This window comes from Rhinoraja longicauda, chromosome 12, assembly GCF_053455715.1.
Source record: "Rhinoraja longicauda isolate Sanriku21f chromosome 12, sRhiLon1.1, whole genome shotgun sequence".
In the NCBI taxonomy this organism is placed as follows: Eukaryota; Metazoa; Chordata; class Chondrichthyes; order Rajiformes; family Arhynchobatidae; genus Rhinoraja; species Rhinoraja longicauda.
In genome coordinates, this window is record NC_135964.1 from 41,456,245 (window position 1) to 41,481,151 (window position 24,907).

At 40.2% G+C, this 24,907-nt stretch overlaps 1 protein-coding gene across 3 annotated transcripts in view; it reads left to right on the plus strand.

Moving 5' to 3' along the window:
• eva1c (eva-1 homolog C (C. elegans)) overlaps positions 1 to 15,387 on the plus strand; it is an 82,142-nt gene extending 66,755 nt beyond the window's left edge. Inside the window, exons 5-8 of one of the 3 annotated variants that reach the window (XM_078408759.1) lie at positions 4,874 to 5,017; positions 9,897 to 9,971; positions 12,096 to 12,188; positions 14,501 to 15,387. In XM_078408759.1, coding sequence (XP_078264885.1) covers positions 4,874 to 5,017; positions 9,897 to 9,971; positions 12,096 to 12,188; positions 14,501 to 14,925 — 737 coding nt within the window. In that variant the 3' untranslated portion in view covers positions 14,926 to 15,387. The remainder of the gene's footprint in view (positions 1 to 4,873; positions 5,018 to 9,896; positions 9,972 to 12,095; positions 12,189 to 14,500) is intronic. The other 2 variants (XM_078408760.1, XM_078408761.1) reach the window with 2 other exon arrangements.
• The last annotated feature ends 9,520 nt before the right edge of the window (positions 15,388 to 24,907 follow it).

Here is a 24,907-nt window from a genome sequence, read left to right on the forward strand (position 1 = left end):
CGGTGATGGAGAACGTGCAAACTTCGTACAGGCATCACCCGTAGTTAGGATCGAACCCGGAAGGCAAAAACTCTAACACTGCGCCATTGTGCCACCCACCTTTTAGGCCATTGCCTTTTTTTTGCCAAGATATCAGGTTTAATTTAAAAGACATATTTCTTCAATAAGAACCATTTCTGGCTTTAATAGTCGCATCTGTTTTTTTAGCTAGTTCATATGTCTGACAAGAGGGTGGTTCCCAACAATGTTTGAATCCCTAATCACATGCTACTTGTATCTGTGGTGTTAGTTATAGAAGGTTACTCCACGTCCAACTGGACATCCAGGAAAATCCTGCATAAGGCTGCAATTGGTGTAACTCAAAAATACCAGAGGAACAAGATGGACCACTCCATTCAAATTGCCAATACTGAAGTGTAGTACGCAAAGGGGTGGAACGGCCGCCATTTTAGTAGGCAAAACCCGCCGTTTGCTACGCCTCTCACAGTGTAATCAGTGTTTTGGGGGAACAGTATGTGTGATGATACCATTAAAATGCAGAATATATCTCATCTATCAATTCACAGATTTTTGTTATTTTTCTTTTAAAATATTTCTGCAAGTTTCTGCCTACTAAAATGGTACCATGACATACTACGGTGTTTAGGGTCGAGTGGTCTATCTTGCTCCTCTAGTATCTTTGATGTAACTTGAGTCCTAGCCAATGTTATATATGTTCTAGTACATTCGCATCTATGCTAGGATGTGAGTGCACTAAAAGGAATACAGGTACTCAACCATGAGGTATTTCTGCAAGTACAATTAGGGAAGTATTTAAGGTGAATCATTGTAAGTCACTGTTGGACATCTCCCCAGATCAAAAATAACATTGTAACTCACCCTAGGGCATCCAACCAGATCAAGAATGAGAATGAATGGTAATCATTGTAATTCGCATACTTTTCTGCAATTGGTAGTGGTGCAACTGGTTTGCCATATGGATAAACTTTTAAGTGATTCCTCTCTGATTTAAATCAAGGTTTTATTTTCAATTGTAATAAAACATCTGTTTTGCAACTACAAATTATGTTGAATTCTATAAACATACAGTAGAGTCTGATTTAATCTATTGAGTTCATTTGAATAGTCTTAAATTGTTTGAGAATATTTGCAATATTTTATTTAATAGTTAAGTATTTTTAATTTTTTTAATGATTTTAATTATTTTTGCTTTTGAATTACTCCAGTTGTCTTGAACAGGTTTTATATCTCAGAAGCTTTTAAGGACTTTGACTGTCTTTTGAGCTGCAGGTTGTAGCTTCAGCTAATGATGAAGTATTACCATGCCTGCTGTCCTGCATTCTTCATGCAATCCCATTGTGTCACAGCAGTCTACTTGCAAGACTACACTAAGAGGGAGAGACAAGAGACTGCAGATGCTGGAATCTAGATCCAAGAAACAAACTGCTGGAGGAACTCTGGGTCAAGCAGTATCTGTGGAGTCAAAGGGATGCAGCATCATGACCCGAAAAGTCAACCATACCTTTGCCTCCAAAGCTGCAGCTTGAACTGTTAAATTCCTCCAGCAGATAATATTCACACCACAAGGGATCTGTATTCCGTTGCCACAGGAAAAACCTCACCATATTTGTAAAATTGTCATTCAGTCATCAGTGGCAAGCAATTTGCCAATTGTTTCAGGTTTTGAGCTTAAGTATTCACACTGGATAACATTTTAGTGTAAACAGTGAGATAGGCACACATCTCATTCAGGATTCCATGACAGTTCCAGACAGGTCAATATGGTCGGCAAATTCTTCTAAACAATTCAGGAATAACTATGTTTCCTTGCAATTTTAGTTTTGGCCAAAATCGTAATCTGGATGTGTGTTTAATAACTCCAGGAGATGAATTAAAGGTTGTTGCAACAGCTCGTCACTTTTTGTACGTAATTTTGCTGAAGCATCACAGTGAATGTCAAAATGATAATGTGCTAACCTTGGGTTTGATTCAGAGCCAAATCTGATAGATTTTTCATGAATTCCTGTGGAAATGGAAGCATGTAATGAACAAAGTAATGGAAAATCTGATATGTCCTGAGGGGAAATAAGATCTCTAATTTGGTTGCTTCTGTTTCTGGATCATGGGTTTCAGAATAATTTAATCTGGAGTATAGATTCAGTCTAGCGCAGAGGTGTGAGACTATCGTAATTATAGAGATGCCAAGAGAAATACCAGAACTCTCGTTCTTTCGCTTGCTCTCTTTTGCTCTATTTCTCATTCTCAGATGCATTATAATCAAAGTGGCATTTGGATTGGATGCCATGCTGATTTTATATTGTAAAAATCCCTAAAGCCGTTAATACAATTTTATCGACCTAGTTATAGAATGATACAGCGTGGAAACAGGCCCTTCGGCCCAACTTGCCCACACCGGCTAACATGTCCTAGCTACACTAGTCCCACCTGCCTGCGTTTGGCCCATATCCAAACTTGTCCTGTCCATGTAGACACAAAATGCTGGAGTAACTCAGCGGGATGGGCAGCATCTCTGGAGAGAAGGAATGGGTGACGTTTCGGGTCAAGATCCTGTCCATGTACTTGCCTAACTGTTTCTTAAATGTTGGGATAGTCCCAGCCTTGTTAACAAATACAGCAGGGGGATAATTAATTATTTTTCCTGAAAATATCTTTTCTTTATCATAACTCGAAACCTAAAACGTTTCTACAAAGACTGGAAAAGCCTTTTGTTCTACTGTAGAATCCAACCCTACTTGTAAGGAATTGTTAATATATGTTTATCAAAGCTTTACTGGTATCCAAATGATAATCAATTTTATAATTTTACCAAAGTCAGTTCAAAAATAGTTTGTTTCATGTAGGCTATAGTTATCCTATGACTGATTTGAAGCCGAAGTATTATGAGGCTGAAAGTAAAAGCAAACTGCAGATGCTGGAAATCTGAAATAAAAACATGTCGGAATTACTCAGTAAGTAAGGCAGCATCTATGCAAAGTGAAACAGTTAATTTTTCAGGTCCAGAATTCTTTAACAGTTATGATCTGCTGAGTACTTCATTTGGAGACAGTCTTGAAATAGTCTGTCTCATCTTGCCATGCTGAGCTAAAAATGTCAGGTACTGCTCTGGTTATACTTTGGAGTAGGTGTCGATTTGAAAGAAGCTCCTTGAATTTGATGAAGTCTGCAATATGATTATTGAGCAGAACATCAGTGTAGTAAAATCTACTGAGGAAGTGGTCCAATTATATTTGCGATTTGGTGAGCTATTCGAGGGGCACAACACCCCATTATTTCGTTAGTTGACGAATAGTACATGGTTCACAAAAGGAGAGGAAACATTTGTTTCGAAAGGAGAACAAATCTTGGATGTTATGAATTTTGAGAGAGAGAGTGAAGATTGTCACAAATTAGATTTTTTGTTGTTATAATCCATGGCAATGGTTGCTGTTTGACAGAGGTTCAACAAGGCAAGTAATCTCAATCAAATGTTTTAAGAGTGAATTCATCCCTGCTTTTACAGATTTGTTTGCATTCTCCATATTCTTTTTTAATGTGACAAAGGTGAAGTAATTGTTGGATTTTAAAACTGAATTCAAAAAATATTGTGAACAAAACCTTTTGTTTTTTTTAAAAAGGACCCTATTGATAGCACATTGTTGTTTCCAGAGACCATCTGTGGTGAGACTATAGGGTGGCTTGTCTGTGGTTTCACATTCAGACTTGTCAAATGGCTCAGAGAACCCCCAAAGTGTCTATCCTCAAAGTTAGTCAAGTACGGGCTGTAACTAATCAAGGGAATTAATCGACAATTTTAAAGATGGAAAGTAATTTTCTGACACTCTGAAGATGTAGCCAGAAAAGTGACTGGTTTGGATTTGCATCCACTCAAGCCCTCCTTCCCACCCAAGCAACCTGTTACCACCGGTTGGTGCATTAGCAGGACCGCTGACACTGCCATCTCCAGTGACAATTGTGGAGGCACAATAATAATAATAATAATAAGCATTTATTTTATATAGCGCTTTACCAGGTGCTCAAAGCGCTTTACAAAAACAGTCATAACATAAAAACAAACAGGCAAACTATCCTGACGGAGAAGCGGCGAACAAACAGCGCCAGCGTCCTCTCACATCAGGGTCCGGCAGTAGACAACAAAAAGCACAGGACACACAGATACAATTTGAACACAAACAGCCATCATAGTGATTGCTCCAGGCACACCCTCACTGTGATGGAAGGCAAAGAAAAGTCATTATCTCCTCCTCATTCTTCTCCCGTGGCGCCACGAGGCGATCGAGGCTCCCAACTTTTGAAGCCCCCACCGGGCGATGGAAAGTCCCAGGGCCGAGCCGAGCAGGCCGATGAAGGTCCTGAGCCCCCACCGGGCGATGGAAAGTGCCGCGGCCAGGCCACGCAGGGCGATGAAGGGCCTGCGGGCGGGTCGATCGTACCTCGCGCTCCGGGGCGGTCGAAACTGCTACGGCTGGAGCTCCCGAAAGCCGGTCGCCAGCCAGGGACCTGCGAACTCCCGATGTTGCGGTCTGCAGGGCCCATGGCCGAAGCCTCCGAGATGGTAAGTCCAGGCCCTGTGACTGGAGTCTTCAAGGTTGATCCCAGCTGGAGGCCGCCGACTCCACGGTGTTAGGCCGTAGCGCGAATGGAGACACGACACGGTAAAGGTCGCATCTCCGTTGAGGAGGAGATTAGAAAAAAGGTTTCCCCCACCCCCCCACCACCCCCCACATAAACAGAGTTAAAAATAGAACAAAACGTACATTAAACGATGACAATAGACAATAAGAGTTAACTTATACCACTCTGTGTTGTTGATTAATGCATTTGTTCATTTATATCTTGTTTTCCTGTGTTACAGAATGTTTGTCACACACTGCCTTGCAAGTTGTAACAACAAGCTGTTATGGTAAACAAAACTGCAAAATTATTGTCAGTAGCCACTATTTTGGAGACCCTTGTTTACCTGGAATGCAGAAGTATCTCAGTGTCGTCTATATATGTGGTAAGAATAAATAGTTTCAGCGTTAAAATATTTATTTTCAGGGAGAAGTGATTCAGGCTTCACAAGAGCTTTCATTATTTATTTTGTAGCATGGTAGGGTTCTGATAAGAATGATCAGAATTGGAAATTCATTGTAATTCAGTCTGCGTGCATATAAATCGGTTTGAAGGCCTTGATGCACACATCTTTATAAGCTACTTTTATTGACTAATAGTAGTAGCTTCTGAGGCTTGAACTATGACAATTGTATATTGGTAGATATTGCAAGGATCTGTGCTTGGTCCTCTGTTGTCTGTCATATATGATTAATAATTTGGATAAAGGTGTAACTGCCATGATCAATAAGTTTGCAGATGACACCAAAATTGATCAACTGGGAAAGTGGGCAAAAAAATGGCCGATGGAACTTAACTCAAGAAAAGTGCAAAGTGATGTAGTTTGGGAAGTTAAATCAGGACAGGGCAAACGCAGTGAATGGTCGCACCCTGGGGAACATTATTGAATAGAGAGACCGGGAGATGAGAGTATATAATTCTCTTAAAATGACAATGCAGATAGATGGGATGGTGAAGAAGACATATGGCACATTTGCCTTCCTTAGCTGAGGCACTGAGTACAAGAGTAGGGATGTCATGTTACAATTGTACAAAATATTAGGTAAGCCACACTTGGAGTACTGTGATTAGAGTACTGTGTGTAGTTTGCTTGCCACACTGCAGGAAACATAGAAACATATAAAATAGGTGCAGGAGTAGGCCATTCGAGCCAGCACCGCCTTTCAATATGATCATGGCTGATCATCTAAAATCAGTACCCTGTTCCTGCTTTATTCCCTATATCCCTTGATTCCTTTAGCCCAAAGAGCTAAATCTAACTCTCTCTTGAAAACATCCAGTGAATTGGCCTCCACTGCCTTCTGTGGCAAAGAATTCCACAGATTCACAACTCTCTGGGTGAAAAAATGTTTGCTCATCTCAGTCCTAAATGGCCTACCGCTTATTGCTAAACTGTGACCCTCTGGTTCTGGACATCGGGAACATTTTTCCTGCATCTAATCTGTTCAATCATTTATGAATTTTATATGTTTCTATAAGATCCCCTCTCATCCTTCTAAATTCCAGTGAATACAAGCTGAGTTGACCCATTCTTTCATCACATGTCAGTCCCGCCATCCCGGGAATTAACCTGGTGAACCTACACTGCATTCCCTCAATAGCAATGATGTCATTCCTCAAATTAGGAGACCAAAATTACACACAATACTCTAGGTGCGGTCTCACCAGGATCCTGTACAACTGCAGTAGGACCTCCTTGCTCCTCAACTCAAATCCTCTCGCAATGAAGGCCAACATGCCATTCGCTTTCTTCATTGCCTGCTGTACCTGCATGCTTACTTTCAGTGACTGATGCATACCCAGGTCTCGTTGCACCTCCCCTTTTCCTAATCTGACACCGTTCCGATAATAATCTACTTTCCTGTTCTTGCCACCCAAGTGGATAACTTCACATTTATCCACATTATACTGCATCTGCCATACATCTGCCTACTCGCCTAACCTATCCAAGTCACCCAGCAGCCTCATAGCATCCTCATCACAGCTCACACTGCCACCCAGCTTTGTGTCATCCACAAACTTAGAGATGTCACATTTAATTCCCTCGTCTAAATCGTTAATATATATTGTAAATAACCGTGGTCTCAGCACCGAGCCTTGTGGCACCCCACTAGTCACTGCCTGCCATTCTGAAAAGGACCCATTACTTCCTACTCTTTGCTTCCTGTCTGCCAACCAGTTCTCTATCCATGTAAATACCCTACCCCTAATACCATGTGCTCTAATTTTGCACACTAATCTCTTGTTTGGGACCTTGTCAAAGTCTTTTTGAAAGTCCAGATACACCACATCCACTGGCTCTCCCTTATTCATTTTACTTATTTCATCCTCAAAAAATTCCGGAAGATTAGTGAAGCGTGATTTCCCCTCATAAATCTATGCTGACTTTGACCGACCCCGTCACTGCTTTCCAAATGCGCTGCTATAACATCTTTAACAATCGACTCAAGCATCTTCCCCACTACCGATGTAAGGCTAACTGGTCTATAATTCCCCGTTTTCTCTCTCCCTCCTTTCTTAAAAAGTGGGGTTACTTTGGCACCCCTCCAGTCCACAGGAACTGATCCCGAGTCGAGAGACTCTATTACATGGTGACCAGAACGGAACACAATATTCTAAAGAAGAAAAGTCTCGACCAGAAATGTCACCCATTCCTTATCTCCAGAGATGCTGCGTAACCTGCTGAGTTACTCCAACTATTTGTGTCTATCTTCGGTTTAAACCAGCATCTGCAGTTCCTTCCTACACAATACTCTAAATGTGGTCTCACCAACGTCTTATACAGCTGCAACATCTGTAATATAAATAGGTAATATATAATATAAAAGAAAAAGATCTGTAAACATGATGATAAGCAAAAAAAGTTCAGTATATATACTGAAAATATATACCTTTATATGTACTGAACTTCTTTTTGTTTATTATATTGTTTACAGAGTACTACGTTTGCATATGTATTCCTATTATATTATATAATATATATAATTATATATTATCCCCTTATGTCATTATGAATGAATACATCATAGATGATATTACACACACACATATATATGTGTATATATATAGAATAAATATATTATATTATATATAAATATATTATATTATCTTGTATATACACGCACACACGTATATTTGTCCCGCCTCACCTCTGAGTCTGGCAGATGTGATTAAGCTAGAGATGGTGAAGAAAAGATTCACAAGGACTTTGACTGGATTCGAGGTCTTGAGTCAAAATGATTGGCTGGATCTGTTTTACCTGGAGCAAAGGAAGCTGAGAAGTGATATGATACAGGTATATAAAATAATGAGAGGTATAATAAGGTACCTCGGCAGAGTCTGATTCCCATGGTAGGTATGTATAGTGTCTTACACTAGAGGGCTTAGGTTTGAGGAGAGAGACAGGGAATTTAGAGAGGGACTGAGGGACATTTTTTTCCAAAGGAAGTGGTGGAAGCAGGAACATTAACAATATTTCAGAGGCATCTGGATAGGTACCTGAATGAGAATAGAGGAATATGTAATTAATGTAGGCAAGTGGGATTAGTATTGATAGGCATGATTATTGGCAGTGACGTACTGGCCTGAAGAGCCCATTTGTGTGCTAAAATCTATGTTTCCCTACTTCATCCCTCCACCCATTATCAATAAAACAACAATCAATTAAACATCACTCACTTTTTTTCACCCATCTCAGTGTTTTATATGGTCATTTATCACACTGAAATGTAGCTCAAATATTTGTCTTGCAAATTCCTAATCTTGCAGATCACTTCATGTTGTGTTGCCTATGCGATGGCTGATAAAGTTTAATACTTTTGATGCAGGACCTCACAAGTTATTGAGTCACAGAAGAATTCAGTGAGCTGGAACTTGCTGGCAAATGCCAGCATTTCCACACTGGACTGCTGTCTGCCCTTGATATAAACGTCACTAGATTGGGGATATTAGATGAACATGCTAGCTGAGCTTCACTGATGATTGTGTGATCAGGCATGTTACCCAACTGTACCAAATCAATATAAAGGAATAAAACTGTACTGCAGCAAATCAGGACATAAGCATAAAAATCAAGAATTGATCTGGTCATTGGCTTTGGATGTGAAAAACACACCTGAGGATGATCCAAAATGAGGGATCTGATTGAACCTGGCTCTCTGGTAGCAACTCTCTGTGAGACAGCAACTCTACCACTGTGCCAACCTATTGTAATGTTGCATTTAGAAACATAATGAAGTTCCTTACTTGTTATGCTCAACGATTCAGCTGTTCATTGCATAGGAAAATTTACTTTATACCTCTGAAAATTTCAAGTTGTTAATTCCATCAAATTGTTACCGATTTGAAATAATGCCTTGACTTGATGAAATGTTTTTCACCCTGTCTCCCCTTAATGAAATTAGAATTTATGGGCAGTTTTCACAAATTCTTGGTACAAGTTAGGTCAATTAGAAGTTTAAAATACCATGAGGTTCATAAGTGGTCCATTTACAGGATTCACCAGTAATGCAGATGTGAATAAACAATGATGTCAAATTTCCAAAAACCGGCTGTTAAAGTCAATAGTTACAGTGTAATAAAACCCATGCTACCATGTATTGTAAGAATACCATAGAAACGAGGAATTTCAGATGCTGTTGTACAAAAAAGGACACAAAGTGCTGGAATATCTCAGCAAGTCAGGCAGCATCTCTGGCGAGCATCTCTGGGATAGGTGATGCTTTGGGCGGGACAGACATTATGGGGGGGGGGAGGTTTGGGGGTAGAAAGCTGGGAGAGAGAAGAGGCAGGACAACGCCTGGCAGGTAATAGGTAGACACAGCCAAAGGAATTTTTGATAGGCAGATGATTGGAACAAAGACCAAAGATTAAATCCAAAAGGTGTGAAACAAATGGATTGAAGAGTTACGACTTGTGAAGCCAGTGGAAGGATTGCGGATGGAGGGGGAGAGGAGAAATAGGTGTGAATCCAGGTGGGGTACAGGAGAGGGGGGAGGAGAAAGGGTGTGGTGGGGGGGGAGGCAGTTGTAGGGTTACATAAATTGGAAAATTCAATGTTCATACCGTCCAGTTGTAAGCTGCCCAGGCAGAATACGAGGTCCTGTTCCTCCAGTTTGCATGTGGCCTCACTTTGGCAATGGAAGAGGCCCATGACGGAAAGGTCAGTATGAGAATGGGAACAAGAATTTATAAACTACATTAAGATAAATGGATGCAACTGCTATTTTGAAATTTATTTGGTTTATTTTGTACATCTTTTTCAGTTTCCAAATTGTTGCTACAGGAAGCTGATCCTGGTTTCTCTGCTCTTGCACCTTCGTGGATTTACAATGAGAATGGTAGGTTTATAACCAATTACCTATTCTGTAAAAGTTCAATTATTGATAACATGATATCTTGGAATATTTACTGGCATTCGCACGGAATTATTTTAATGTAACTATTCAATAAACAATACAACAGAAACTAATTAATTACATAGAAACATAGAAAATAGGTGCAGGAGGAGGCCATTTGGCCCTTCGAGCCAGCACCGCCATTCATAGTGATCATGGCTGATCATCCACAATCAGTAACCTGTGCCTGCCTTCTCCCCATATCCCTTGATTCCACTAGCCCCTGGAGCTCTATCTAACTCTCTTTTAAATTCATCCAGTAAATACTTTAGAGGAGATGCTCTAATATTCCTTTAGACTGGGAGTTGCTCATCAGTTAATAGCCAGATATATCTGTGCAACATATAAACATATTGTTGAGTTTAGGAGTTGAGTATAGGAGCAAAGAGGTCCTTCTGCAGTTGTACAGGGCCCTAGTGAGACTGCACCTGGAGTACTGTGCAGTTTTGGTCTCAAAATTTGAGGAAGGATATTCTTGCTATTGAGGGCGTGCAGCGTAGGTTTACTAGGCTAATTCCCGGAACTGTCATATGTTGAAAGACTGGAGCAACTAGGCTTGTATACACTGGAATTTGGAAGGATGAGAGGGGATCTTATCGAAACGTATGATTATTAAGGGGTTGGGCACGTTAGAGGCAGGAAACATGTTCCCAATGTTGGGGGAGTCCAGAACAAGGGGCCACAGTTTAAGAATAAGGGGTAGGCCGTTTAGAACTGAGATGAGGAAAAACATTTTCAGTCAGAGAGTTGTGAATCTGTGGAATTCTCTGCCTCAGAAGGCAGTGGAGGCCAATTCTCTGAATGCATTCAAGAGAGAGCTAGGTAGAGCTCTTAAGGATAGCGGAGTCAGGGGGTATGTGGAGAAGGCAGGAACGGGGTACTGATTGAGAATGATCAGCCATGATCCTATTGAAGGGCCGAATGGCCTCCTCCTGCACCTGTTGTCTATCGTCTATTGTATGTCTTGTGCTAGCAAAATTAGAAGCGCAAAACTGGAGGGCACTTGATTGCCATCAATGATGCTGAAAGTTGCCTATAGTAAGGTCTATCATGTTGCAGAGGTCTGTTACTGAATGCCTGTTGAATCTATAAATCAACGTACTTTTGACATTCTTGGTCCTGACATGTACGTGTAATTCCTATTAGTAGATGTAATCTGAACACTCTGCCATCCCAGCTTTGGTCACCGATGCCATATAATAGATTCAGTACGAGGGCAGCATTACAAACTGGTCCACGTTTCATTAAATGGAATGGCAAGGAAGTGAAAACACAATAACCTCAAGAGATCACCTTTTGTTATAACAACCAAATTAACCTCTCATTGGCATGAATTTTCTGAACAGGAAATGTTAGAATTTGCATGCCACATCCCAAAGTCACCAGAGGTGTGGATTTTACTTCATAATCTTTGCACACTATGTGGAAAATTATGGAAGTCTAGCTTCATTTTCTGATGCCATATCATATCATATCATATCATATATATACAGCCGGAAACAGGCCTTTTCGGCCCTCCAAGTCCGTGCCGCCCAGTGATCCCCGTACATTAACACTATCCTACACCCACTAGGGACAATTTTTACATTTACCCAGCCAATTAACCTACATACCTGTACGTCTTTGGAGTGTGGGAGGAAACCGAAGATCTCGGAGAAAACCCACGCAGGTCACGGGGAGAACGTACAAACTCCTTACAGTGCAGCACCCGTAGTCAGGATCGAACCTGAGTCTCCGGCGCTGCATTCGCTGTAAAGCAGCAACTCTACCGCTGCGCTACCGTGCCGCCCATATAATGAGTGTGTCCTTTGCAGTATCAATAAACATCAAACATTCTGTGATTTTTGTCAGAGGGTTTGCCAACATCCAGCCAAGTGATATCACTGAAGTAAAAATCAGTCAAATGGCAATTTACCTCAGTGCCGTTAGTTGGATCTTTCTTTGAAAAAAGTTTGTTGAAATACTGAGTAAACTTTAAAATTATTTCATAGCATGCACATCACTTTGAGGTACAAGCTGTTCCTTTTCTCATTACAATTCATTCTCTTTACCTTTGTACATCCATAGCCAACAAGTCTTTGGGCCCTCAAGAATCCAGACTTTCAACAAAAGAAGGAAAAATTGTAATCGGCACCCTGATTATATTTGCTTATATTAAAAGTAAGCGTTCATTTTTCTAGTGCATTTTAATTGATATAGAACTAATACTGTATTTTGCAGTAATCCCAAGTTGGTGATCTTTGAAGAAATACTTCAATTGAACAAAGTCACAGAAGATGCTGAACATCTCCAATATTTTCAGTTTTATTTTATAAAAAATAGGAATTGATTGTGTGCAAAATTGTACACGATGGTTTAAAAAAGCTTGGAGCTCAATAAATATAAAATAACCATGGGTAGTAGTTTGAATACTGAATTCAAATATCATTCTAAAAAAGAAATCAAATATTTAGTCATAAAGCTATACAGCAAAGAACAGGCCCTTCAGCCCAACTCGCCCATGCCGACCAAGATGTCCCACCTAAGCTAGTCACATTTGCCCGTGTTTGGCTCGTATCCCTCTAAGCCTTTCTTAACCATGCACCTGTATATGGTACATGGATCGAGCTGCCTAGGGAAGTAGTTGAGGCAGATACAATAACTATATTTTGTCTATTAAATATAGTTCTTGTATCTGCCTCAACTACTTCTCATGGCAGCTCGTTCCTCTCTGAAAAAGTTGCCTCTCGGGTTCTTTTTGAATCTGTCATTTCTCACCTTAAACCTATACTCTCTAATTCTTGATTCACTTATCTAGATTAAAGACTCAGTGTATTCACCCTCTCACCCTCTTTATTCCCCATGATTTTATACATCTACTAGATCAAGTGGACTCATTGGGCCCAAACCTCTCCTGCATTGGTGCAGCACCCTCTCGTCCCCCCTCACCCCTCCCGCACTCCTCCCCTCCCCCTTCCCTATTCCATCCCCCTCAACCCCCCCTTATCCTCCCTCCCTCCTCCCCTCATCCCCTTCCCCTCCCCCCATTCCATCCCTCTCAACCCCCCTTATCCTCCCTCCCCCCCCCTCCCTACCTACGAGATAGATTTAAACTTTAAAATGTGAATAACTTTAAAAATATAACACCGATTTCAATGAAACGTCTTCCATTAGCACCAAAGGGACGACGGTGAGTAAGGTGGGCCTAAAATTGTCGTGTTACCGTTTTGGCTGTAGTTCAGGAACAAACAAACAAAGAAACGAGAGTTTTAGTATATAGATATAATTCCCTATGTTCCAAGGAATAACGTATACTCTCTCCTTGTAGCTTAGGCTTTTAAATCCTCATATCTTAGAAAGTCCAGCACCTCTGACTGTTACATGGATTATCCTCAAGATATCTCCATTAACCTTTCCAAATTCCCTGGTCGTCATGTCTTTTCTGCGGTAACAACAGAAGAGAAATACTCATTAAGGACCTTGCCCATCCCAGCTACCTATACATGTCCCGTGTTGTCTTATTCTTGTCGAGAGCATCAATTTCTCTCATCATCCAGCGTTCCTTACTACTTTGCCCTTCACTCTAACAGGAACATGCATACCTTGAACTCTCACTGTTAAACTTTTAAATAGTTGGCTGAAAATAATGATAGTCTTCACCATGTATTATATTTAATTCATTATCAAACATTTCATAGATAAAAGTATGAATGAGTATTATATATTGGCTGAGCAAAAAACACAATGCCATATTCTTAAGTGTGTTATAATATTACTTTTCCCATATAACAAAATATTGCTTGTGAAAGCAATAACAAATGAAAAAAAAACCTGCACATTATCCAGATTATAAACTATATGGTAATCTAATAATGTGCAAATGTATGTCTTATTGAATTGTACACATATGGTTGGGGCATATATTGTCCAAACAATAATATATACGGTCATAAGGAATAGGAGTAGAATTAGGCCATTCGGCACATCAAAACTACTCTGCTGCCATTCAATCATGGCTGATCTATCTCTCCCTACTAACCCCATTCTCCCCATAACCTCTGAAGCCCATACTATTAAGAATCTCTCTCTGTCTCAAAAATACTCACCGACTTGGCCTCCACAGCCTTCTGTGGCAAAGAATTCCACAATGTCGCTGAAAAATAGCTGTTCAAATACAGGTTTAACCTGAAAGGAGCTCAACAAGTTCAAAGAATTCAAGATACCATGTTGCAAATGGTCATAAGTGATAGGAGCAGAATTAGGCCATTCGGCCCATCAAGTATACTCTGCCATTCAATCATGGCTGATCTATCTCTCCCACCTAACCCCATTCCCCTGCCTTCTTCCCATAACTCAAAGTGATGCAATTTGCTGCTTAATTTAAAGTGCTTCACCATGCATTCTACACAAGTAGTATTATGTACTCCTCCTCTTCTCCATCATTTATCAATAATTTGTGTCAAATAATAGCACTTTTTTTTGTGTTGTTGCAGATAACCCAGAAATGGTTGGTTTGTTGTTTGTATCCAGTGTCTGCATTGGATTAATATTCACACTGTGTGCAATAATAATTCAAGTATTCTGCAGAATAGACCTGCATAAAATTTATCACAAGAAAATTGACTCACCGGAAACTTACCACAGGAATATGGACTGTTGTCAGGACAATAGTGATGTTGAAGGCAACAGCAACGGTGATGAGTATGAAAGTACCGATGAAGATGATGATGAAGAAGTGAGTTCCTCAGACTTTACTTTTGAAGGATTAACAAAATTTTATGGAACCACAGGATCCAGCAGTGCAGAAGCAGCAGAAATAGCTGAGAGGATAGAACGACGAGACAGGATAATACAAGAAATCTGGATGAATGGAGGCTTAGATGTACCTGTCGTGAGGAACCTCAATCTGTATTACTGATAACTAAGGAACTCAAAATCATCAGAATGAATGTATTGGCAATTTGCAATGGGTGGACCTATTTCAACACAGCCTTTGTTATAATGACAAAGTTATTTTAATTTTATTTCTATAGATCCATTTTAGCTACACGTTCCTTCTATGAAGGAAACCGATTGATCTAAAATGCATTGTGAATTCAAAAATGTATATTTTTAGCAGGGTGAAATCTTTTGGCCAGATCTCAGCTTCAGGGAACTATGAACAATTTATGAACTCATCTATTTTGTGGTAAATTTAAAATTTCCAGATCACTGTACACTGGATCAGGCCATTGATCAGAAATATTCTGAAACTGAAATGTATTCCATGGTGACCATGTTAGATTCCTTAGGCTTGTGTTTATACATTTTACTAAGTCTGAATGAAAGGAACATTAAATTAAAGGACCAGTGAATGGTTCCAATGTATCACAAATGTGATCTTCCAGATAAAAATATTGTTGTCATTAAAAAATTACTATTGACCATTTTGAATATATCTTTTACATGTAAAGGCAATAGAGTAAGTATTTATTCCACTAGTCTACTCCTGTAGAAAAGTACCACTTGTCACTTACTGATTTGACAATAGTGTCTGCTGACATTTAAATATTAGTTTTGCATCATTACTATACTGTTTTATGCAGCAGTGATGCTAAAAGTGGTTTTAAAAAGAGTTTTACTTACAGTGGACACTGAAAAGTTGGACCTCAATGAACACAAGAAAATAGGAACAGGGGTAGGCCATTAGGTCTTTCAAGCCAGCCCCATAATTTCATGTGTAGGAAGGAACTGCAGATGTTGGTTTAAACCTAAGATAGACACAAAATGCTGGAGTAACTCAGCGGGATAGGCAGCATCTCTGGATAGATAGAATTCCTTCTATCTAGAGATGCTGCCTGTCCCGCTGAGTTACTCCAGAATTTTGTGTCTATTCATAATTTAATGTTATCATGGCTGATCTATGGTGGTCTCATTTGCTCTCCTGTGTATTCTATCCATACCATTGAATTCCTTGATCTATCAAATATTTATCCACCACCAATTTGATTACATCTAATGATCCAGCTTCCATCGCCAATTGGGGCAGATAACTCCTGAGATCCATCATTATCTGCGATTTTAAAAAAATTCTATGTACCACAGTTTTAAATGTCTAACCCCTTCAAATAATATACCTGCCTCCCTCCCCCCCCCCCCCCCCCCCCCCCACCCCTTTCCTACAATGTTCTGACCACAGGTGGATCAGAGGTCTTCCAGTGGCTGCTAATGCTTGAAATTCTAACCTCGGTATTCTAAATAAAAAGGATTCCAGACAGCAGAATTAGCCTCTCCTTTGTAATTCCCTGATATTACACTGGGAAATTGCCACTCAGATCGTGTACCAGTTTGAACCGTGTCAGAAGTAAGATGTGTTTCAATTATTTGGATTCATTGTAATTTTTAAAGTATATTTTACATTTTCCCCCCCACATTTAATCCTTTTTAAATAACTTTTAAATGTTCCCGAATGTCATCATTGAAATCAGTATCAGCTATGACAGAGGGCAAAACTCTATCTTCACCCTTCCATCAGTCCTGCTTTACCAGTAGTGTTGCAGGAACATACTGGTTCCCACGAATTGATCACTTTTTAGGCCAGGTCACTGTTCTCTATAACCTCTTGCACCTCACCCACCAGTCACTGTGTCACCACACCACTTCTTGCTCTCCCCCCACTGAGCTCCATCATCTCCCCACCTGGTTCCACCGTTCACATGCCACCCCCTATCTCTCCCTCTCACCTCTATATACTGGCTATCTTCCCTCTATACTCTCAGCCCTGATGCAGGGTCTCAACCCCAAACGGCAACCATCCTTTTGCCTCCACAGATGCTGCCTGACCTGTTGAGTTCCTCAAACAGTTTGCTTTTTGGTCCTGATTATAGCATCTCCAGTCTCTTGTGTTTCTCACCATTTTGTTTCTGAGCTGCTGTCCATTTCCAGTATTTTCTGCTTTTAATTTATAATTTTAACATCGTTATTTTGATTTAATTTATTTGAAGCTGCTGACAAGGAGTGTTAACAATTGTCCTACATTACACAGAAGATCAATAAGCATTGAATTTTCAACATTATACACCAATTTTTGTTGGAAGAAAAGGCTATCTGTGGAGTGATTTCATGTGATCAATATGGTTAGTGGCACAATGTTGATTCAGGAAGATCAGCTAGGGTTGATTATTTCTGGAGAAATCATGGAGATACAAATTTAAGGAACAAAAACATTGGAAGAAAGTGGCTCAAGCAGCATTTGTGGTGGCAAAAGATGTACTTCTACATTTTGGGTCGAGTCACCGTGTCAAACTTTGTACAGCTTTTGTCTCCACAGATGCAGCTTGACATGCAGAGTTTTTCCAGCATTATTTTGTTTTGTTCCAGATTCCAGCATGCTCAGTCTCTTTTGTCTTCAGTTTTTAAAAAAATCATCCTCTGTCACTTATGCTAAAACATAAGTGCACAAAACTCAATTTCATTCCATTGAAGTCAAGGTAACCAAATTTCAGATGGAGTTTACTTACATCCACTGTTGCTTCCTTGGTTCAGATCATGTTACAAGATAAATCCATCCAACATGATTTAGCCAGATAAGCTCTTGAATTTATTTATCAGTTCACTGAATATTGTGGTGTAAGAATAGTTATTCTCGCCGAAGCATAGGATCAGACACAATTGCAGTGCTTTTTATTGTTCAACAACCTATTAACTATCATTGTTTAAGTCTCTGCATGATAAATAGTCCATTGGCTGAAGTATTGAACTCTTCAAAAGTGGTGGTCTTGTTCAAGACTTTAAACAAGTATTCTTGCAATTGAAGGAATATATTTTTGCTGTCAAATGATGAGAATTTAGTTTCAAAGATATGGTCAAACTGTGCCCCTTTTTGAAATACTTCATTGTTGAGGTAGGAATGTGTCACCTGAAACGTCTGAATTGAATTTCTGCCTCAACTACATCAGAACCAACTCTCTTCTTGTAGAATCATGAAATATGTTGAGTGCCAAGAAAGTGATGAAATTGTCAAGGGAGCCACAAGAGACCCTCAGCAACATAATGCTTCTACTATGATGTGAAAGAGGATTCTGCGAAGAAATCTCATCAAAAGGAATCCAGAACAAACCATGCACAGTACTGCAGTGAGAACCAGCCAGCAATTGTGAGCATAGTACTTCAGTTGCAGGATTTGATTTACTATCAAACATAGTTTCAGCCAAAATCCTGGCACCACTCATCACAAAAGTTCCAAAAACTCAGTGAGGTAGGTATGAATACATTTTGTGTTGCCTGGATAGAAAAAAAATATCAAGGTCAACGTAATTTACAATGCTTGATTATTCATTAACCCTCAACTACTCTAAAGGCCAGAGTTTTGTTGTATTCTGAAGATTAGGAGCTGAGGCAATGGTCTCTTGGTCAATACAGATTTTTCCCTTCGGCTGCAACAGCAAGGACAATTCACTTCACAAGTAACTTTTGTCTACAATTAAAACTGATAATCTGTATATGATGTACATTTATTTGTTTCAATTCTTTGACTGGAGTAATTCAAATTAACAAAAATTCTAAAAATACAACTTTACAGTTGAACAGTAGAACAGTAGCAGTCAAGATGTCTTGTTTTAATTCCATCAATTCTTCTATCAGTTCAAAGAGCAATGGGATATTCAACCTTTTGGACTGAGAAGTTAGAAATTGTGAGGTCTAAAAAACAAAACGCAGGAGAGTGGAGACAGGGATGGATGGACCCGAGTTAAAAGTGAGTGACAATAGACAATAGGAGAGGAGTAGGCCATTCGGCCCTTTGCGCCAGCACCGCCATTCACTGTGATCATGGCTGATCATCCACAATCAGTACCCCGTTCCTGCCTTCTTCCCATATCCCTTGACTCCGCTATCTTTAAGAGCTCTATCTAACTCTCTCTTGAAAGCATCCAGAGAATTGACCTCCGCTGCCTTCTGAGGCAGAGAATTCCACTGATTCACAACTCTCTGGGTTTTTCCTCATCTCTGTTCTAAATGGCCTACCCCTTATTCTTAAACTGTGGCCCCTGGTTCTGGACTCCCCCAACATCGGGAACATATTTCCTGCCTCTAGCACATCCAATCCCTTAATAATCTTATATGTTTCAATAAGATCCCCTCTGATCCTTCTAAAGTCCAGTGTATACAAGCCCAGTCGCTCCATTCTTTCAACATATGACAGTCCCGCCATCCTGAGAATTAACCTCGTGAACCTACGCTGCACTCACCTCAATAGCAAGAATGTCCTTCCTCAAATTTGGAGACCAAAACTGCACACAATACTCCAGGTGTGGTCTCACTCGGGCCCTGTACAACTGCAGAAGGACTTTATTGCTCCTATACTCAACTCCTCGTGTTATGAAAGCCAACATTGCCATTAGCTTTCTTCACTGCCTGCTGTACCTGCATGTTTGCTTTCAGTGACTGATGAACGAGGACACCCAGATCACGTTGTACTTCCCCTTTCCCTAACTTGACACCATTAAGATAATAATCTGCCTTCCTGCTCTTGCCACCAAAGTGGATAACCTCACATTTATCCACATTAAACTGCATCTGCCAGGCATCTGCCCACACACCCAACAGTCTAAGTCACCCTGCATCCTCATAGCATCTTCCTCACAGTTCACACTGCCACCCAGCTTTGTGACATCTGCAAATTTACTAATGTTACTTTAATCCCTTCATCTAAGTCATTAATGTATATTGTAAATAGCTGCAGTCCCAGCACCGAGCCTTGCGGTACCCCACTGGTCACAGCCTGCCATTGTGAAAGGGACCTGTTAATCCCTACTCTTAGTTTCTTGTCTGCCAGCCAATTTTCTATCCATGTCAGTACCCTACCCCCAATACCATGTGCTCTAATTTTCCCCACTAATCTCCGATGTGGGATCTTATCAAAGGCTTTCTGAAAGTCCAGGTACACTACATCCACTGGCTCTCCCTTGTCCGTTCTCCTAGTTACATCCTCAAAAAATTCCAGAAGATTTGTCAAGCATGATTTCCCCTTCCTAAATCCGTGCTGACTCGAACCGATCCTGTAACTGCTATCCAAATGTGCTGCTATTTCATCTTTTATAATTGTCTCTCCAGCATCTTCCCAACCACCGATGTCAGGCTAACTGGTCTATAATTCCGTTTTCTCTCTCCCTCCTTTCTTAAAAAGTGGGATAACATTAGCTACCTTCCAATCCACAGGGACTGATCCTGAATCTATAGAACATTGGAAAATGATCACCAATACGTGCACGGTTTCTAGAGCCACCTCCTTAAGTACCCTGGGATGCAGACCATCTGGCCCTGGGGATTTATCAGCCTTCAGTCCCATCAGTCAACCCAACACCATTTCCTGCCTAACGTGAATTTCCTTCAGTTCCTCCGTCACCCTCGGTCCTCTGGCCTCTAGTACATCTGGGAGATTGTTCGTATCTTCCTTAGTGAAGACAGATCAAAGTACCTGTTCAACTTGTCTGCCATTCCCTTGCTCCCCATAATAAATCCACCTGTTTCTGTGTTAAGTGTTAAGAATAAGAATTAATTTAGTGACTATTTCGGTTGATGTCTACTGTCAGTTTAGCCATATTTGTATCTAGACTCCATGGGTTAAAATGTGAGGTACAACTAGAATTGAAATTCTTGAGAAATAAATTTATCTGACACAGAAAGCAAAGAGTGGGGATAAATGGGTCCCTTTCAGAATGGCAGGCAGTGACTAGTGGGGTACCGCAAGGCTCGGTGTTGGGACCGCAGCTATTTACAATATACATCAATGACTTGGATGAAGGGATTAAAAGTACCATTAGCAAATTTGCCGATGATACAAAGCTAGGTGGCAGTGTGAACTGTGAGGAAGATGCTATGAGGTTGCAGGGTGACTTGGACAGGTTGTGTGAGTGGGCGGATGCATGGCAGATGCAGTTTAATGTGGATAAGTGTGAGGTTATCCACTTTGGTGGTAAGAATAGGAAGGCAGATTATTATCTGAATGGTGTCAAGTTAGGAAAAGGGGACGTACAACGTGATCTGGGTGTCTTAGTGCATCAGTCACTGAAAGGAAGCATGCAGGTACAGCAGGCAGTGAAGAAAGCCAATGGAATGTTGGCATTCATAACGAGAGGAGTTGAGTATAGGAGCAAAGAGGTCCTTCTGCAGTTGGGCAGGGCCCTAGTGAGACCGCACCTGGAGTACTATGTGCAGTTTTGGTCTCCAAATTTGAGGAAGGATATTCTTGCTATTGAGGGCGTGCAGCGTAGGTTTACTAGGTTAATTCCCGGAATGGCGGGACTATCATATGTTGAAAGACTAGAGCGACTAGGTTTGTATACACTGCAATTTAGAAGGATGAGAGGGGATCTTATCGAAATGTATAAGATTATTAAGGGGTTGGACATGTTAGAGGCAGGAAACATGTTCCCAATGTTGGGGGAGTCCAGAACCAGGGGCCACAGTTTAAGAATAAGGGGTAGGCCATTTAGAACAGAGATGAGGAAAAACTTTTTTAGTCAGAGAGTTGTGAATCTGTGGAATTCTCTGCCTCAGAGGGCAGTGGAGGCCAATTCTCTGAATACATTCAAGAGAGAGCTAGATAGAGCTCTTAAGGATAGTGGAGTCAGGGGGTATGGGGAGAAAGCAGGAACGGGGTACTGATTGAGAATGATCAGCCATGATCACATTGAATGGCGGTGCTGGCTCGAAGGGCCAAATGGCCCACTCCTGCACCTATTGTCTATTGAAGTGACAAACTGATTGCAGTTGTCAAGATATTAAGTAGAAAGTGTTTAAACCGGTTGGGGAATCAAAGCCTTGAGGGCAGAGTCTTAGAATTTAAGACTGCTCTTTCAGGAGTTAAGACATAGTTTTGCACACAGGATGGGAGAGATTTGGAATTGCATTGTGCAGATGCCAACTTTTCCTCTACCAGCCATTAGTTTTATATGGGGGATTGCTGGATTTTTTTGAAAAACAGACCTATTGGTGCTTAAGGGGAAAGAAGGAGTACTGAGTTGAGTCAGAAATGATCTTCTTGTATGTGGGAGAAGCCTGTTGAAATAAATGAGTATTCCTGAGCATAAAAAAATAATCTTGGATGTGCAGGTTTAACACAAACATATTTCTATTATTATCATGAATTTAACAACTTCTTTGAAAACAGACTTGCCTTGGATTTGGTAGCAATCTTAAGTTTAACTGAGGCAAATAAGGTTTAATGGAGTTTTATATAGTAAATTATCAATCGTTTTTACTGGCCACATTGCTGCAAGTGATCAGCATTATTTTTTATACATTTAAATATTCACTTCCTTTTTAAAGAAATTATTCTTTTATTGGGAGTTGATAGTGATGACTGTTCATTTTTGATTCAACTGTTTCTTGAGAAAATTGTCTTGTTTTGCAATAGTCCAATTGCTGGGAAACATACACCTAACTTGTCTTCAACTCATTGATGTAAATCACCTTTGGGGAATTATTACATGGATAGGTAAAGAAGGGTCTCGACCCGAAACATCTCCCATTCATTCTCTCCAGAGATGCTGCCTGTCCCACTGAGTTACCCCAGCATTTTGTGTATACCTTTAGGTAAATCATTAGCTCTTCCAGAACAATCAAAGATGTTAGCACATTCTCTGTTCAAAGTGTGACAGAAGGTCTGTTTGGAATGCAAGTACACTGAATTTCAACCCTGTATATGAATTTCAATGGGGCCTAAACTAAGCCTTTACACTATTTAATACAGGTCACTGGCCTAAAATGGAATATGACGGGCCCCAAACTCATCAGGCACCAAACACATTGAGTGTCTAATAAACTGAGTGAAATTGGTGGAAGAAATTCAATGCAATGTCAGAGCTGAATTTAGACCCTTCCCTCAAGAATGCGAATGCTGGTTAATTTTGCCTTCATTAAGGGAATTATTGGGAACAAGTGTCCTCTCCAGACAGCTGAACCCTCATGAATCCAGTAATCCAGGCAAACTATCTAACCACTTTTAGATAAGCTCATTGAAATTGGTGCCTCGCTGGACATTTTTTAATTAAAGGACGGGACCCACAAGCTTTAAATTCAGGTTCAGAGATCCCTGCCAAGAGTACTTATGCATTTGCTTCTAGCAGTTTTTAACCTACCACATTTGCAGTACAAAACTGTCCACAGTACAAGAAGGATTATAAATCACGTCTTCATAACCCTTTTGGAAATTTATTTTTCAGAAGATTAAATAGTTCTATGTGCATAGTTCAGTGGAAATAAATATAATTTATTGGTAAGGAGACTCGCCTTTGGAAGTAGAGCAAGGTCTATGTAAAATTTCCTGCTTTGCAATAGAATTGGCATCCAGTGTTCCAGTGCTGAGTCAAGTGAACTCCAGTTTGACAAAGGGAGGAAATGTATCACTTCCCATTGATGATGTTGATGTAATATGTTCCACTCTAAAAGCCCCGTTCCGTCTGAGACGTTAAGTTCTTGGCTGACTTGTAGGTGAGAAGAGAGCATGGATAAAATAACTGTTTAACTGTAAGTAATCGTGGATGACGTGTAAAGTATTCAACCAGAGCATAGATCATTTCCTTGCATCTTAAGTCTGTATCAATATAAATCAGTCATAGGAAATGGATGAAGTTTCCGATAAATATGCTTATTACATTTTGGCTGCTTGTAAGGGTGTGAATCTTTAAGGTAGCATTTTACAGTTTATTGTGGAGGAAGGAAATTGCAAAAGTTCCATCAGATAAGAAAGCCAAGACTGATATTGTAGATACAATTCATGTTGCAAAATTTTTTTGAAACAATTATTTTCCAAAAGTTCAATCCACTCCTTAACATTGTGGTCAGCAAGATAAAATGTTCTGAAATTCAGACTTTAATAGTTTAACCACAAACTGCTGCAACTATTTCAATGATGTAATGTGAAAGTTTGCTATGTGGCAGTGTGCAAAATCTCACTTTTAAAACAACCTTAGAAGTATCAGATAACACTGGCAAATCAAAGTAAAGGACAAAAATTCAGATTAAGGAACAGTCTTTTAGGACCGAGATGAGAAAACATTTCTTCACAGAGAGTGGTGAGTCTGTGGAATTCTCTGCCACAGAAGGTAGTTGAGGCCAGTTCATTGGCTATATTTAAGAGGGAGTTAGATGTGGCCCTTGTGGCTAAAGGGATCAGGGGGTATGGAGAGAAGGCAGGTACAGGTTACTGAGCTGAATGATCAGCCATGATCATATTGAATGGCGGTGCAGGCTCGAAGGGCCGAATGGCCTACGCCTGCACCTATTTTCTATGTTTCTATGTTTCTATGTCTCGCCCCCTCTCGACCCAAAACGTCACCATTCCTTCTCTCCTGAGATGCTGCCTGACCCGCTGAGTTACTCCAGCATTTTGCGTCTACCTTCGATTTAAAAACAGCATCTGCAGTTTTTTTTCCTACACATAGATTACAGGATCCATAATAATCTATTTAAATGAATGAAAGGGTATGATTGAGTAAATAAATTGATGGCAATTGATAATTCAATTTATATAAACTTAATTATGAGGTTTGGAAGAGAATATAGGAAAAACAAAACTGTGAGCTTGTGAAAAGGATGTATAAATGTTATAAGAAATTTCACTGGATATTTTTCCTGAAAACAAAAAGATGGGCTTGTGTTTCAGTCTCTATTTAAAAAACTATGAACACCATAATATCTAAAATAGTGGGAAATTATTTGCTGAACCAACATATAGCTACACAAATGAGGTCTTTGGGAGAGATTAGAATACAAAGTGCTGGAGTAACTCAGCGGGTCGGGCAGCACCTCTGGAGGAGATGGATAGGGGATGTTCCAAGTCGGGATCCGTCTTCAAGCTTGTTAGGGGAGAGAAAGCTGGGAAAGAGGTGGGGTAGGTTAAAGCCTGGCAAGTGATA